The sequence below is a fragment of the Tympanuchus pallidicinctus genome, unplaced genomic scaffold (assembly GCF_026119805.1).
Source record: "Tympanuchus pallidicinctus isolate F22 unplaced genomic scaffold, pur_lepc_1.0 scaffold3, whole genome shotgun sequence".
NCBI lineage: Eukaryota > Metazoa > Chordata > Aves > Galliformes > Phasianidae > Tympanuchus > Tympanuchus pallidicinctus.
In genome coordinates, this window is record NW_026294747.1 from 101,499,851 (window position 1) to 101,517,098 (window position 17,248).

At 36.6% G+C, this 17,248-nt stretch overlaps 1 protein-coding gene across 6 annotated transcripts in view; it reads right to left on the minus strand.

Moving 5' to 3' along the window:
• The window catches only part of ULK4 (unc-51 like kinase 4), a 212,399-nt gene that overhangs the window by 106,570 nt on the left and 88,581 nt on the right, over nucleotides 1-17,248 (minus strand). For 3 of the 6 annotated variants that reach the window (XR_008209227.1, XM_052694278.1, XM_052694277.1), the window contains exon 31: nucleotides 12,655-12,703. Coding sequence is in view for 5 of the 6 variants with exons in the window: in XM_052694278.1 (XP_052550238.1) it covers nucleotides 12,655-12,703 (49 nt within the window). In the remaining variant the exon portion in view is untranslated. Of the gene's footprint in view, nucleotides 1-1,276; nucleotides 1,702-7,868; nucleotides 8,173-8,466; nucleotides 8,666-12,654; nucleotides 12,704-17,248 lie in introns of those variants that run through there. The other 3 variants (XM_052694280.1, XM_052694281.1, XM_052694279.1) reach the window with 3 other exon arrangements.

Consider the following 17,248-nt stretch of genomic DNA (forward strand, 5'->3'; position numbering starts at 1 on the left):
TTACACCTTCTGCAGCACCTGTGCTTCATGTGTTTGCAGCACAGTGCTGCAGCCCCTCCTACTCACAAGGTTTGAAGGTGCCTCTTGATGCCATGTGTAAGCAAGTGGCCACGCTGATGTGGAGGAGAGGCTGCAGGGCTGCACTCTGGCCAGCTTCACGATATGCAGCAGTTGTAAATGAGCTGCCCTGTTACCCTGCAACATTATCACCCTGCTCCACCACCTCTTCCAGGGCTCAAAATCAACTACGTATCTCCAGTGACCAGGCACATTTCTTCCCTTTTACATCATGATTCACTATGGACAGCACCGTTATCAGCTCACAAAGTGCTGAGAGTTCTAACATAAATCAACGACACATCTACATATTGGTTTATGCCTATGAGGGCTGCTCCAAGAGTAATACTTCCTACGTTATTACAATGGTCCACAACATCAGAGGCAGATGTTGGGGGTACGGCAGTGGAGGTTGAACCTTCCCACCAATATTCCATTGCATGTTGTTGCTGTGGAAGAGATGGCAGCAGTCTGATACGATGGTGTCTGACACAGAAGTGCGTATGAAGCAAAGGTGTGGAACTGAATTCCTCCATGTGGAAAAAATGACACCCATTGGCATTTGTTGACAGTTGCTGAATGTTTATGGAGACCCAGCAGCAGATGTGAGCGCAGTGAGTGAGAGGTGGTGCGTTTCAGCAGGGGCAACAGTGGGTCACATCCACCAGTACAGGTTTTTGTGAGTGCAGCACACAGGCTCTCGTTCATCATTTCCAAAAATATATAGCTAATGGACATAAGTATGTTGAAAAATATTGTTTTGTAGCTGAGAATTCGCTCTATCAAACCGTGCTCCTTGTATCTGTTGTAGTTTTCATGCAAACAAATAGGAGGCATTATTTCTGGAGTTACCCACATATGCACATATGTGAAGTAATATCACAAAATTACAAATGGATTATAGGAAAAGAATTATACAAAACATGCCCAAGGTGCAGGCACTGTGATATTGAGAATGAAAAAAAAAAAGCCTAAGAACAGTAAGTGAGAATTACCAATTGCTGATGCAGTCAGATCAGGGGCATAGAGGATAAAGGATTGATAATTTTACTCACAGTGGAATCAACTAACATTCCAGAAGATTAACTACTTTTGTGGCATCATTTGAATTAAAAGGCAGGAGAAAACCAGAAAACTAAAAGGGGAGATTTTACTGTATATATATATGTAGATAAATATATATATATATATTTTTTTTTTACAGTAAGGGTGGTGATGCACCGGCTGCCCAGAGAATTGGTGGAAGTCCCATCCCTGAAGACATCCAAGGTCAGATTGGACCAGGCTCTGAGCACCTGATGTAACTGTAGGTGTCCCTGTTCATTGCAGGGCAGTTGGACTAAATGACCCATAAGGGTCCCTTCCAACTCAAGTGATTCTACAATTGTAAATGCTGAAGAATATTCATGTCTTGAAGGGGAGAGAGGTGACCAAAGTAAAAAGAAATCGGGAAATACAGAATGCAGCAAGAATGATTGAAAGTGTGGAACTGCTTCCATTTTAAAACATTCGAGTAATAAATGGCTTTTGAGTTCAGAGAATGGTTTTAGAAAGCAGATGAGAATTTGAGATTTATAAAATTGAAGATGAATCTTCATCCACTTATGTCAATGCTCACACGTAAGCCCTGCTGGATTTAAATGACTGAAAAAAAAAAAGCTCATTATTAAATACTCTATGTGCCAGTAGAAGTGAGAAACTTGAACAGAAACTTTATGACAAAACTTGTTTGTCAATTCTCAGAGTGACTGTTGATCTGAATGTAATTCATGTAGTCATTAACATCAACACATTTGAATCCAATCAAATAATCAGCACAGACGGAAAATTACCCTTGTAAATCAAAATTAGCACTGTTTACTTTTAATCTGCTATTTTATCAAAGAAATACTGTTCCTTCAGAAAATAAGTCAATCAGTTTAAGTCATTAAAAATAATCCAGTTTCACACAGAAGAAGGAATGGGAAGACAACCTTCCATAGTTAATAGCTGAAAGCTTAACATACTAAAAGGTTCCCACACATACTAGAAGCCTGCTTAGCCCAACAACCTGTCTACAGCACTTTGGCAATAGCAGTCCTACAGCACAAACCAGGTACACAGGACACTCTCCAGCTTCCAGGAATTCACAGCCCAAGGACTTTAATCCAGAAGCAGATCTTTTGAATGGAAATAGATCCCAATGGAATTTTCTTCCATGAACTTGTCTATCCTTCTGGAGAATTCATGCACCCTGAGTTCATAGCTGAACTATCACCCTACAGGAAGCTGTGTCTGCTTTTGTCATTTTTTAAGATACCAACTACAAGTTTCCTTTAGTTCTTATAATACAGTTCTTACATCAGACGATACAGTGAGCAGGAATACAGTTCCCTATTCACCTCTACAAGCCTCTCATGACTACGTGCTATCATACTTCCCCCTCAGTCATCACCTTTCCAGATCAAAGTCTACTGAAGAATAATTTTGTCTACAGTGGCCTGTCCAGACTTTTGATCACCCGCATTTCTTTTCTGCAATTTTTGCAGTTCCTTTGTAACCTCTCTGAGGCAGGAAATCTGAAATTCACAGATGGATTACCCCAGCACAAAGTGTTGTTTAGATTTTTTTGTTTCCTAACCACAGCATCTCATTCTCGATTGATAACAGCCCTACATCACCACCTATGTAGAGTCAGCAGTGCCAACAAGCAGACGCTGCTCAGCGCTTCAGGACACGTAGAGGTTTCAGGGTTGCTCTGAAAATTAAACTGCAAGCAAGTGTCAAAAAAACCTGTGAGGATTTTAATTACAAAGATATGATATCCTGAAGGTTATGCACAACACTTCTATTTTAAAAAGCTGCAACAGACTGTGATGAAAGAGTACGCGAATACTAAAGAGCTTTATGATTACAAGATAAAAAAAAGACCAAATACAAAACTGTTGAAGCATCTGGAAACTTCGCACTGAAAACTTTTTAAGACTTTAAACATTTGCAATTTGGAGAAAAACAGAGATAAGAGACTGCACACCAGTTGTGTGCCTGTTCAAGTCCTGGGGCAGTCTCCAGTGGCAAACAGTCCTGCCCCCTCACTGCTGCTGCCGTCCTCCATCAAGAAACATAGCTCAGTACACTTCTGCTTTCAGTTCCCAAAGCTAAGAAGCCAATCTGATGATCAAAACAAAATTACAAACTAAGTGCCCACCAAAAGGTCAGAACCTCCTTTCAGTCTGAAGCAGGCAAACAGTAATAGATTTTCCTGGAATAGTCTAGACAGTGGAACTTGCTATATAAACTCATATAACATGAAGTTGTACAAAATATAATACAAGGCTACAAACAGAAACAAAACAATACCTAAAAGAAATAAAAATTCCCTTTAAGGTTAAAAAAAAATAATGTACTACTTTAAATTTTATAAAAAAAATCTTTTTAACTACTGATGGATTGATTCAAGCATAACATGAGGAAATCACAGGTTTTTAAAGGATATCTGAACTGCAGAGGAGAACTATGAAAGTACTTAACATGTTAGTTTAAACAACTACCTATTATTAAGTTAATTACCCCTTCATTTTTCTTTTTGTGCCTATTTTTCTTCTAAACATGCTTGTCTTCCTTAGTACTTATTTCAGATGTTCTATGTACCTTAATTCTCCAAAAAGTGAAAAGCCTGTAAAGATAGGAATTAGTTTACACATAAGTAGGCTTGTTTTCATTCACTTTCACATTTTATTGCTTCCCCATAGCCCATTTATAGGACTGCCTTAATACCTACTGCACTTCAAGAATCAACCTTTCCTTCTAACCTCAGGGAGAACTCAACATATGGGGTTTCTCTATCAATGTCTCACAAACACAACAAACACAAGGAAAATAATTCATTATGGATCATTACAAAAGCATTTTAGCTTTGATGAGATGTATACACTGGAGATTATTCTCCTGAATATGAAAATCCACAGTTATTTGCTGAATTAAACTAGATCAAGCAAATGAAGGCATGGTATACTAGGAATCAACAGCAACACCTATTGGAAAGAGTCAAACTTCAAGCTATATATAGAAGTTAAGAAGCTTTTTTACTACAAAATGTGAAGACATTTATATATTAAAAATGGAACATGTTAATAAGACAGCAAGAAACAAAGTTATGTGAGAAAATGACATGCACACAAACTGCACACATCCTCATCTGTTATGCATGTAGGTCACTCCAAAAGTAATGCCTATTTATTTCCATGGAAACAACAGCAAAGAGTTCTATCAAATAGTGTTATTGCACAAGTTCTCAGCTACAGAACACCACACAATACCAAGGATGTCTATCAGAAAAACAGACACCATTTACCAGCACTCAGCAAGTCTAAAAACACAGAAATTCTACAGGCCTAGAGAAGAAAAGGTTGGTATTTCAGAAAAAAGAAATAGTGCTTATAAGTTTGAATTTGTTCCTTGAACCTGACAGGAGTGTTTAGCAGGGGGGCTGGGGAGGGAAGTAACAAAAATACCAACCACAACCACAAGTAAACCTGAAAACCTATGATAAGATGCTTTGATTCCTTAAGCACGTTGCCAACTTGGTCTAAGCTAGTGGAAGTACCTACCAGAACATCATGGTTTTATCTGTTTAAATACAGTGAATTGGACCCTGTAAAGACCATTACCAGTAACCACGTTCATTTCTTTCCCCTATCAAGGACAGCATGAAACAAAACATATGGGAAAAATTCACTATATTTATGTATAAACTTATAAACTAATTAGCAATTCGAGGTTCAGAGATGTAAAACTTACATGACAGAGATCACTGGAAAAAAAAACAACTACACAAAAAACAACAACCCTCACACCAGAAAACTTAATTTCTGGGCTACAAAGAAGGAAGGTAATGGCAGCACCTGAATTCCAATAGCCAACCTACTGCTGCAGAGCAAAAACCATTTTGTAGAGCTGTGTGCAGTGAAAAACATCAAATGAATTAGCAGCCTGCTCTACATTTTCCAGTTTGATGGATCATGAAGTCTCAATTGAGAACACACAAATCATTTAATCAATCATGTTACTCTCACACCAATTATTTACTCACATGATTACAGACTCAAAAGATTGAATTTGATCTGCCCTTAATTATGCTAATTAGGCTTGATTCTTTCTTCATCATAGCTACTGCTTCTGGAAACAGACTTGTTCATCTTTACAACTGGCACACAAAAATAGGGAGCACCCCCATCCAAAGCAGAGACTTGTGACACCTCTAACTTTCAAGTGCACTAATCAGGATACAGTAAATACTAGCTCACCTTGAATCCAAAAGTAAGTCTATTTGAACAGCCTATTCAAGAACAACATATTATCATTTTGTAGCACCCTAAAGGCACAGCCAAACCAACACATAACCATTTCACAAAAAAACAGTGAGCAACATGATCACTACAGCAGCACAATTCCAAGGAAGAGGTATTTATATGTTCACATTTATTATCCATAAAAACATTGTTGTACCAGAACAAGATAAGGAAAAACTACCTGGAAACACTTATGAATATTGTTTATACATGAGTTTTCTTAGACTGCCTAGCACTGAACATAAAATAAAAAAGTTGTCTAAGCATAAACACTAAAATATTAGTGCCTAGCAATAGAAAGCAATTTTTTATTTTTTTTTTTAAATGAAAATACTTGAACTCCCTTCTCATAAAATAACATAATGCTATCAGAAATGCTGTGGACTCTTTCAAGGCCAGGCTGGATGTGGCTCTGGGCAGCCTGGTCTGGTGGTTGGGGACCCTGCACATAGCAGGGGATTGAAACTCCATGAACATTGTGGTCCTTTTCAACCCAGGGCACTGTATGATTTCCAACCCCCTCCCCCTCAGAAGTGAAGTTTCAGGTGATTTTGTAAGTAGCTTTATTCCCTCCTCCAGCAGGAGGGATAGCTACAAACATATTTCCCAATAAGAAAAAGTGACAGAAGAACATCCGTTAGTAACATCTTTTCCTTTATAAAATCCATTTTATTATTCACAACATCAGTCTGTAATATTGAGTGATTTAAAGACAACTCTGCTTCCCATCATGTATTTCCCCTCCTCCACCAGCAATCCTACAGAATTACATCTATTCAGATGTACAGTAAAACATAGAATGTTCACTTTTGTTTAGAATTTGTACAGTACTTTTCATAACAAAGTCTGAATACTTTCCAATGTCTAATTAGTTAATCAGCACTACATTCCAGTGATACAACGAGGTCGCTCTGAAAGTAATGCTTCCTAATTTTTTCATGGAAACTACAACAGGTACAAAGAGCACAATATCACTGTTTGAGAAAGTCCTCAGCTACAAAACTCTATTCTTCAACAGTTACCACCATTAGTTGTGGATTTGCACCATCAATGAACAAGAGCTTGCATGTCACACACAGAAAATCTGCGCCAATGGAAATAACTCACTGTTTTACAGATGCAGTAGCAGCATTGAGGCTGCCACACAATTCATCTTTTATTGGCCCAGACAGATGGATGTCAGAAGGCATCAAAATTGGAATAGACAGTGGGTGTGGAAGGACAGCACAGACAAGATTGCATTGTGCTCTGTAGTCTTCAAACTGGTATGGGCCCTGCTGTTATCATGTTACAAGAGAAAGGTTCTCTTCTTCTCTGGTCTGACTACAGAAGTTCAAACCTTCAACTTAGTCAGCACTGTGATACAGCAGTCAGAGCTGGTGGTTCATTTAGATTCCAGGAAATCCAAAAGGACTGCACCTTTACCATCCCAAAAAAACAGTGCACATCACCCTCTGAGGGCTGTGCCTTGAACTACTTCTTCAATGGGAATGCACATGTTGTCACTGCAAGGACTGACATCTTCACTCCAGCTTGTAAAGGTGACACCACATCTAGTCACCCCTACAGCGTGATAGAAATGCATATCTGCCTGGAACATGGCTTGTCACCACTGCTGAAACACACCACCCATCTGTGCACACATCCACTGTAGGGTCTCTATAAATGCTCAGCAAGCATCAATGGGTGCCATTTTTCCACACGGAAGAATTCAATCCCACTCCTTTGCTTCAGATGTAGTTCCATGCCAGATGCCACTTGTCAGACTGCCCCTCTGCTGCCAGCTATTACATGGTAACAAAATGCAACGGAAGATTGGTGCGAAGGTTCAACCCCTACTGCCACCCCAACAACACTTGCTTCTGACATCATGGGCCAACATAGTAAAATAGGAGGCATTACTTTCAGAGCAGCCCTTGCCTTCATACATAACCTTACAAGGTCCTGCTGGCACCTTAACAGCCCTAGTTTCAGAACGAGCACCAAGTTCTGATAGTTTTCCTAAGAGTAAATGTCCTTAGCTGACACACAAAGGACAGAAGCACACTGACTGGAAAAGAAGGTTTATATAATTTGCCCAAGCACCAGGAAAAAAAAAAAAAAAAAAAGTGTCAGCAATGGGAACAGGAAGCAATTCTCTAAACTCTCAGAAATCTGCCAAACAAGCCTATTCTTCCCACTAATCAGATAATTTGGTAAATCCCCTGAAAATCAGTTTCTCGTCAAGTTTTGTCATTTATCACAAAGGCACATTTAACTACTACTGTTCTGACCTCTAATCTTAGAAGAAGAGTTAAAATCAGTGAAAAGTATTTGACTCAAGCATCTCTACCAGAACAGATGAAAATCAGTTCTTATCACTTGGAAAAATAGAAACAAATCCCAACAATAATTCTTTCAAGGTCACATAGAGAAAGGAAGTAATCCCATGTCTGTTTAAACCTAGCATCTTATAAGAGGAATCTTTTAGCAAGTTTTCAAACTTGTATGCACACAAGTTTTATCTATACAATATTTCTTTCACTATTCCAAGCTCACGATCTGCATAAAAAGAACACAAAACAAGTGGCATACTTTCCCTAGGAGATGCATAAAGCAGCTCTCACATGGAGCAGCACATTGTTGCCACGTGGTCCCCAGCCATCACAACACATTACGACCACTTCTGGCACTGTAGCTCATCTCTGCATGATGTTTCCTCAAACCATATTGGTCTTAGCATGTACAGGAGGATGCCCATGTACCATTTGTGAAGATATCCTCTACTTGGAACCAGCTATGGGACCTGAGGCAGCAAAACACCCAAGTATTTGGTTAAGCTGCAGGAGAAAGCTTCTTATCTTCTTAGCCCCCTATTGCTGCAGCCACATGGCTGCTGTAAACTGCTAGTCCAAAGTGAGGTGGGAGTGCCTTTCTGAATTGTTGCTACACACTGCAGCATAGAGAAGTCTTAAGCTTCTTGGTTATAGTAAACATATTGATAGTCTATCATCAGTTACAATTATACTTAGAAGCCAAAAATCTTGCTCTTGCTAATGTTAACAGCCAAATGCCTATACAAAGGAAAACTTACTGACCTTTTTATTGCTTATCCGCATGCAAAAACACTACTTGTCACTAGAAACCTCAAAAATCACTCTTAGAATCTCACTTCAGATGCCTTATAAATGCAGATATTCCATACAAGCAGAAACAAACAGAGAAACTACACCAGAATGAGCCACCGAATTTCACAATTTCTTGTACAGCATTGAATGCACAACCAGAAACAGGAATACCTGAAAAAAAGCTAATAAAATAAGTGCCATTTCCTGTTCTTTAAAGTGGATGCTGCCTAACCATTCAGGTTTGGTTTTTCATAGGAGGCTGAAGCTAAATTACTGCGTATGACTGCAAACTGGAGCAACCTGTCCACAGATGCGTTATAGCACCACTATCAGTCATTCCTCACAAGCACACAGTTTAAAGAACGTCAGCCTGAAGTTCATTTACAGCAGATGTGCTACATATATCCTTATTCAGACAAGTCCACCACAATATGATTTGCTTTCTTGAAAAGGTGTTACCCAAATAAAACTGGGCTCTTTTGTTTGAAGTATGAATATATCCAGCTAACTTTAACATATTTTTTCCTATTATCATGCCTAGCTCACGCTCCCTTCTTTGGAATAACGAACTCAATTTTAAATTGAGATTACAGAAAAGAGAGCTAAGTACACCTTCCAAGAGGATCATCATCTGTCAGAATAACAATGGCTTTGAAGCATTTTTTTTGTGTTTGAGCACAGGTTTAATTATTTCCAAAAAAAAAAAAAAAAAATGTAGAAAGCAAATTCCTGATCAAAATATGGACCTGCTAGTATCATGTACTGCTGAAGTTTTTGATACCAAAGGCATAACCTTCATAATGGTATTTAATAATAAAATACCATTTAGAAGTGCAGTTACTTCCAATCTTAGTAGCAAGTAATTTGCATTAAAAGGAAGAGCCCTTAAATCCAAATTGTCACATTTTTCATGGTATCACTGACCTTTAAAGTACAGGACTTGGAAAAAAAAAAAATCATCTTTTGACAACAGAAGCTGAAGTCTGTGAGATGCTGGCATGTTAATACACAGGAAATTTTAGTAGCATGAGCAGAGAATGGACTATTAGGCTTTAAGAAGAGGATACCACTGAGCTTCCAATCACAAGCACCATTTCCTTCAGCTTTTTAACTTATCAGCAGAAAAATAGCATTTCACCAGCTAGACAGAATTTCTTTTTTAGGCAACAGCTTAGATTCAGATAGCCCTAAAGAAAAGCTATATAACATTTATGATGTGTGAAAAGTTCAGCAGATAAGATCCACTCAGAAAAGCAATATAGCACAGAAAATAATATTGATGTCAACTTTAGTTTCAGCTACTTTTAGGCTAGCAGCCTAAAATATAAACACACATAAGCTACAAATTTGACAGAAGAGCATTTCCAATTTTATCAACCAGCTCCATGTAACAGTACATTGATATTCAAAAATAATATTTTGTGTATAATATACTAATATTTCAGATGATCACAGGTTTGACACAGTGAAACAGAAAGTATCAGAAGTGGAATACTAAGGGTACAGCAGAAAAAGGTAATAAGAAAGTATAACATATATTCCACAGCAACTTCTGCTGCAATCCCATCGATTTAATCAACACTAGTATTTTCTATTTATATCTTGCATCAGTCCAGCTTTTGGTATCATTTACGTCATTGCACAATTTGCTTCTATTTTTAATCTTGTTACTAAGGGGAGTTTGCACCATTTAAATTATGCACATTACACTGCCAAATTTCCGTATGTTTTTCAGTCCCATACTGTTCTGAATACACTCCTGCTTACTGTTAATCCATCTTCCTTTCTGTGGATATGAATACTTACACCAATACACATCACTACACCTTCAACGACTGCATTAGACATGACAGCAAGACAAATGCTCACCCATACTGCAGCCATACCTTCATATTGCTTTGTAGAAATACTCCTAATCAACACAACAGCTAGTGCTGGGATCTAGAACGAGGGCGCCGATAAAATTATTTTGCATTCAGGTGCAATGTGAAATTCCCCTCTGAAGTTTTGCAACAAAGAGCTGTAAACAGGTCTTTCACACACTGACAAAGAACACTATCAATCTACATTTACTAAATGTAATTAAAATGATTAATGAGTGCTGGAGATTGCTTTTTTTGCAACTGTAACATTTACAGAGGCATGAAGAGGCAAAGGGCATGAACTTTGGTGTAATTTGGTACACTTGGTGCAATTAAGAGGAGTTTTGAGAGTGAATTGGTCCAGATACCTGCTACAGGATGAGAAATTGTCAGAACTCAGTCTTAGGTGTTAAATCACAATCCAGGATAAGCAGTATGTAGTAGGGCAACTCGACATCAATGAACAGTGAGAGGCAGTCATGCTAAAACATACTTCCTGTGAATTGTGTCTGCAAGCCACCATGTTTGTGCTGCTCTGTGAGCTGGAGTAAAGATACCACACAGCCCAGAAACACAGAGTGCACCTACAGACACTTTGCAATTCAGAGCCCATCCTATTTCCTTTCACATCCTAGAAGAGTCACTGCAAGGTCAGTTGCATCGTCAGTAGTAATGTGAACTGCACTTCATGATACAGGGAAAACACACTGGACATTTGGTTTCTGCATAGAAAATTATGAAAAAAGTGATACTTCTGAACTTGATAGTGGATAGCTATACTTTATTTACTGAGAGCGTACATACAAAGTGCACTGAGTAGAAAGTATAATTTAAAATGAATAGTACCTAGAATTTGATAAGAACCTGAACAACAAAAGAAACCTCAACATTACTGATGTACCCTAGTTGATGAAACAAATAGAAGTATAAACCTAAGAAAAAACTAGATTATGGACTAGCACTGAAAAGCAAACGATACGCAGCTCCTTTCACCCATACAACCATGAAAACGATTTCAGAAACCTATAATGATGGGCTTGCTAACTCATTGTGGTTACAAAGAACAGGTTGGAGAAGAATTTTTAAAATCCAGTAGAATTTCTAGAAATCACCTAAATTTCTATTCAACACATCCTCACATGAACCCTCCCAAAAAACATAAGTATACATGTACTTTTTCGGCAGTTAATCCTCATGATACCAACACTAAGTGAAGTTTCATATTTTACTGTGTTCCTCCCTTGTTGTTACCTATAAGCAGTACTTATCTCAGGTTAAGTCTATTTATGAAACACTGAAGAGTTGCTTTTGTTCTGAATGCTCATCAGAAGAGCTCAGATTCGTACATGTACGTATACAAAATCTCATATATGTCATTGCCCAAGAAGTTATGTTAAATAAAAAAAGGAGTCATCAGATTTAAGATGACATGTAATTAAAAAAAAATCACTGCAAAGGAAAAGAGAAAACTGAAATGTTTAAAGCTAAAAATGGAAATTCAAATTTGGTTCAGAATCACGTTTATGAACACCTTCTACCCTGAATATGGCTGAATTTTAAAAATGATGCAATAGGAAGAATAATTCACGTGCACTGCATACATCATTCACATTTTGTATTCATCAGGAACAGGCTTACACTACAGAACATTTACCTGACAGGTTCATGAGCAAACAGGCTTGAAAAAATAAACAAGAGTCTGGAAATTATCAGTGAGGAAACTATAGCACAGGACCCAGCTTCTAAACTATCCCACAGATTTCCTTTTTCTTAATAGAATAGTTTTGCCACATTTCAGAGGTGCAAAAACATCATCAATTTTTTCCTGATCACTTATCATAAGCAGTGCGTTCTGGTTTTGGATAGAAATCCAGTATGTTACTATGAAAATCATATCATCAACACTTGATACTGGAAGAAATTCTAAAAGAGAACAGCCGTAGTTTGCCTTATCGTAACCAAACTCTGGTTTGATTCTACTAAATAAAACACAAGTTGCTCATTGTTAGTTGCTCGGGTTGAAAATACATAGCTTTATTTAAGAATAAAGCTCATTCCATTTTTCAGAATTTTATTTGGATAGAAAACAAAAAAAATGGGATTTTTACTGTATGAAAGAAAGGCTTTATACAAATAGCCAGCGAGAACCACATACATGCTTACGTTTAGTAGATTCTTTGAATTAATAGACTGTTCACTATCAACAGCTTACAAATATTCCTTATTTAGCTTGCTATTTTGACATGATTGGAGATATGATATATACCTATTAGTGTACGTATACATAAAAATTCTTACCGAGATGACTTGGAAAAGAACTGGAAAAAGATGGTTTTCTTCCACAAGGCTGTAAAAATACAAAGATTTATTTTAGAAGAGAGGAAGTGAATACTTATTTAATATACTAAACACATAGGAGGAGAATAGTAGAATAAGAGTTGCCAAAATCTATGACCTCAAACCTCAGTCTTCGATTAGCTTCCAACAAAAATGAGCTCCCCTTTCAGCTATCAAATAGAAACAGCAACATAATGCTGCTTTGGAAATTACTTCTAGATCTGCTTCATTGATGCAATTCAAGTGAGTGGTACAGTAAGTAAATTAGTATTTTTAAAAGGCAAAAAATAATCAAAATTCAGAAATACAACACTGTACAGACTATGAAACAGTCACCGTGCATCATCAACTAATTTAAGAGATTCACAGCATACAAGGTGAAATTACAAACAAGCTGTGTGTTGTTATTTGAAGCATGCTACATTAACTAACTTCTTGGGTTTAACATATATTAATATACGACACACTTGCAATTACTTCCCTTCAAAGAATTCAGGAGCGGTTACCCAAAAGAATTTACTTCTGTTTTCCTGAATTTCAAAGTCTATTCAGAAGAAAGCAGAATATTCTCAAAAATAAATAAATAAAAATTCCAAAAGCTTTATGTCTGTGAATAAAGCAGATGCGTATCTCTGTCACAAGCAACATGATGACAACAGAATTATAGGAGGTCACTCTGAAAGTAACACTTCCTATTTATCTCCGTGGAAACTACAATAGATACAAAGAGTACAACAACACTATGAGCAAGTTCTCAGCTACAAAACACCATGTTTCAGTTCAGTCACCACCATTTCAGCTATGCATTTAAGCCACCAATGAATGAGAGCCTGCATGCCTCACTCATAGAGGTCTGTACCAGTGGAGATGAGCCTCAGTGGCTGTTGCCACTGCTGAAAGGCACCACCGCTGCCTCGCTGTGTTGTCATCTGCTGTTTGCTATCCAGAAATGTTCAGTAAGCATCAGTGAACGTCAATGGGGAACAGTGATTACTGTATAGAAGAATTCAATCACACCTCTGCTAAACGTGCACTTCCACAGCAGATGCTATTGAGTCAGACTCAAAGACTCATACAGGCAAAATGATCCATGACAAGTAGAAACTTCATAACATATCTCAAGATGCAGCCATATAATTTTAAAAGAAATGAGCAGGGATTATGTGGAAAGCAAACCACTTCATTCAGTTCACTGTGCCCTTCCACAACAAGCTAGGACTTTGAGATTCTGCCCGTTAGAAAACAAAATTGCTGGTTCTCAAAAAATTACTAGCAGACTTAGTTTTAAACCTTGCTATTTAAATAGGAAGTGAATTTCTGAAAAGTTTGTCAGTAAATGACAACAACTTCATTCCAGTAGTTGTTGAAACCACCATTCTTTAGCCCAATGTCCTAGGTAATAGCCAACAGTAGACTCAAATTACACTGATGCCAAAGGACATTAAAAAAAAAAAAACAAAAAACCAAACATTTGAATGTTAATGAAAAAGGAATTACCTTTGTCCCCTTTAAATAGACCAAAGTAGAAGAAAATAGCAAAAGGAATATTTGTGAAAGACCATGGATGATATCTACTAGTACATTAAAAAAAGTTGGTCTAAAGGTCTTGTCTCATTCAGAATTTGGTATAAAATGAATATAAATAAAGCTAATAACCTCATTGCTATCAGCTGGGAAAAAAAGAAAGGTGGAGCACGGCTGTCCCTAAATGTTAGAAAGTCTTCCTGACAAAAATAACCTCTCAGGTCCATTGGAAGCTTAAATTAGAGCAGAACTCAGATTAATTTATCCTTTTTTGGTGAACCCCACAGAATAAAAACCCACCACTGAAATGGAAAGGTTCAAAGTCATCTCACTGCCATACTTTCATGTCATGCCCTTCAGAAGCTGTCCAAAAACAAAGAATGATCTTACCATTGATTTTTAAGAAATATTATACCAAGACGCAACTCACAATAGTGTCTACCATGGAATACAACAGGGAGAAGATCTATTAGGGCTTCCAATTATTTCAGAGTCAATTTTCTTGAACAATGTTATTCTTCACTTCCAGTTCCTAACCCTTCTCAGTAACTCTAGTTTACATTTCAAATGACCCAGGGGGCAAGGAGGGAAAAAAGGATGAAAAGAGTGTGCAGGTAGAAAATTATCTTGGATGTCAAATAATCGGATTTTCTTCTTTTAATGCTTCACTTTTTGCAGTAGACAGAAACTGGAAATAAACACAATAATGAAGATCTCACTGTAAAATCAATGCATCACCATTATACGATGGTATTTTAAAGAACTTTCAAAAGTATATGATCAGTACTAAAACAGGAAAGGCTGACTGATACTCATAAGTATAACAAAACAAGATTTGAGAATTAAAGTAAAAGTACATCTTAACTGTAAGAAAAATGTTTGAAGTAGGATATTTCTTTCAAATATCTTAGCCACAGCTGTCAAAGTATGTGAGTTAATGGATAACACTTTTCAGGAAGTAGAACACTACAACCTGCACTGAAAGTACTGATCCACAGCAGTCTGGGGCTTTTTTATTGCATATTAGCAGTAAAATCATTGGCAGCTTTCAGTCACTGTGTGGTGGAAGAGCTTACTTTCAGTCCCAGCATAGGCTCAAAAAACCGCAGAACACAGATATTGGAAGGGCATCACTGCAATGCCAGTCAGTCATCCAGCACTCAGTTGGATTATGGAGGGAGAACAGAGTTTTATTTTCAATTCCTGATCAGTTTCCAGCTTCAAAATCCATACATCTATAGAAATGTCTTTCAATAGGTTTTCAACCCCGGCATACTGTCTGCTGCTGATTTCCCATTATGTTCTGTAATTTTGCCTCTGCCTAATTACAAGCAGCACAAAAATAACCTAACCAATAATATTAAAATAAGTCCCATTTTTAAAACATAATTTTTGAAATCATAAAAAAATGGTTCCCAGACAGGGAAACAGTAATTGTAATAAAGCAAGAAAGTTGTATTAAAATTTAAAAGAGCCTGAGTATTCAGCTTCATCTATTACAACCCTATAGCATGGTATAAAATAAGAAAACCAAGTCATAAGCAGTTTTGCTGAGTTCATGAGATCAAAATGAAAAGAAACGTGTGCTTAAGAACAATACAGACAGCAATAATCCCATGGAAAATAAATGCAAACCTTACTAAAACAAACAAAGAGTTTTGCCACCATTTTGTTTGAATGTTCATAAAATCTTCATAAGGTTATGAATTAAAGTGAATTTTGAGTGTGGTCAAGTGATAGGGTTTTTTTTAATAACTCTACTTATGTCCTGAATTCCTAAAGTTCAGGAATTACTCAAATGAAAAAATATAAATTACAACACCTTAGAAAGTGATTTTAAGGAGTTCTACAACTCATGAAATTCTTCAGCATAGGGATGCAATTCAATGATCACCACAAATTGAACTGCTGGAAGTTTAATACACCTTACTTTCTTCAAGAATCCCAAAATATTTTAGCAGAGCTTCTTTTGTTGTTTCATTTTGAAGATGAGTATTCCTTGAAGGTTCTGTCAGATTGTGATTGCATATTTTCTCAACTTCAAGATCTACAGCTAATAGACTATTAACATTTTACAAATAAATACAAGCAATGGCTATTTCAACATTAAGAGAAAGTTCACTTCCACAGTAGAAGACAAAAAAAAAACACTAATTTTGTTCAACAAGAATATAAGAAAAATTACTATTCTTGAGTTTAAAGAGTTTTTTGAAGGCAAAGAAGCAGAATGATACCCCTTTCTCAAGTTCCATGTTTCAACATTACATTGAAGAGAAAAATCATTGATTTTTAAAAACAATTTTCAGATTTTTCATTCAGATAACAAATATCCTGATGTTTTACAGAATTATGTCTTGTATAATAAATCAACGGCACGTCAAACAAGCTATTTCAACCATATGTAGATATTTATACACATTTCCAAAGCTTTTTTTTTTTTTAAAAAAAAAAAATTCTTTATACATTTATGCCCCTCAATTCTGAGATTTCAGCCCAAAATATATACAATTCCATAAACCTAAAATTAAAGTGTACAAAAAAATTTTAATTAGTTTGATACATGAAAAGAACCTCCTCAGACAATTTTGCAAGACCTTTTAGTCCTATTTGAAAAACACAATAGTACATTAAGCAATTATTCTCTTGCTTCTGGCCTTCTATAACTAGGCATTCATACCAGTAGACACAGTTGTTCAAATAAGGATAGCAAGACTGAATTATTCCACAGTATAAATAAAGCTAAACTCAAGGGAAAACTAAGTTCCTATATGGACCAAAATATTTATTATTTTTGTTCCTAAGAAATTACAAATGCAATATATAATAGTGCAACATATAATGCATTTATAACTTCTTAGGAATAAAAACAGGAATGAAGTTGAGAAAAATCTGTAAGCTCTAAATATAAATGCATTCCTCCCCTAAAATACTGAGTAAAAATTTCAATGCATTAAATAAGATAAAGTAGGTTTATGTCTTCAATGTAATTCTTTTGAGACTCCTTTCTCTTACATCTACTGCAGATCACAAC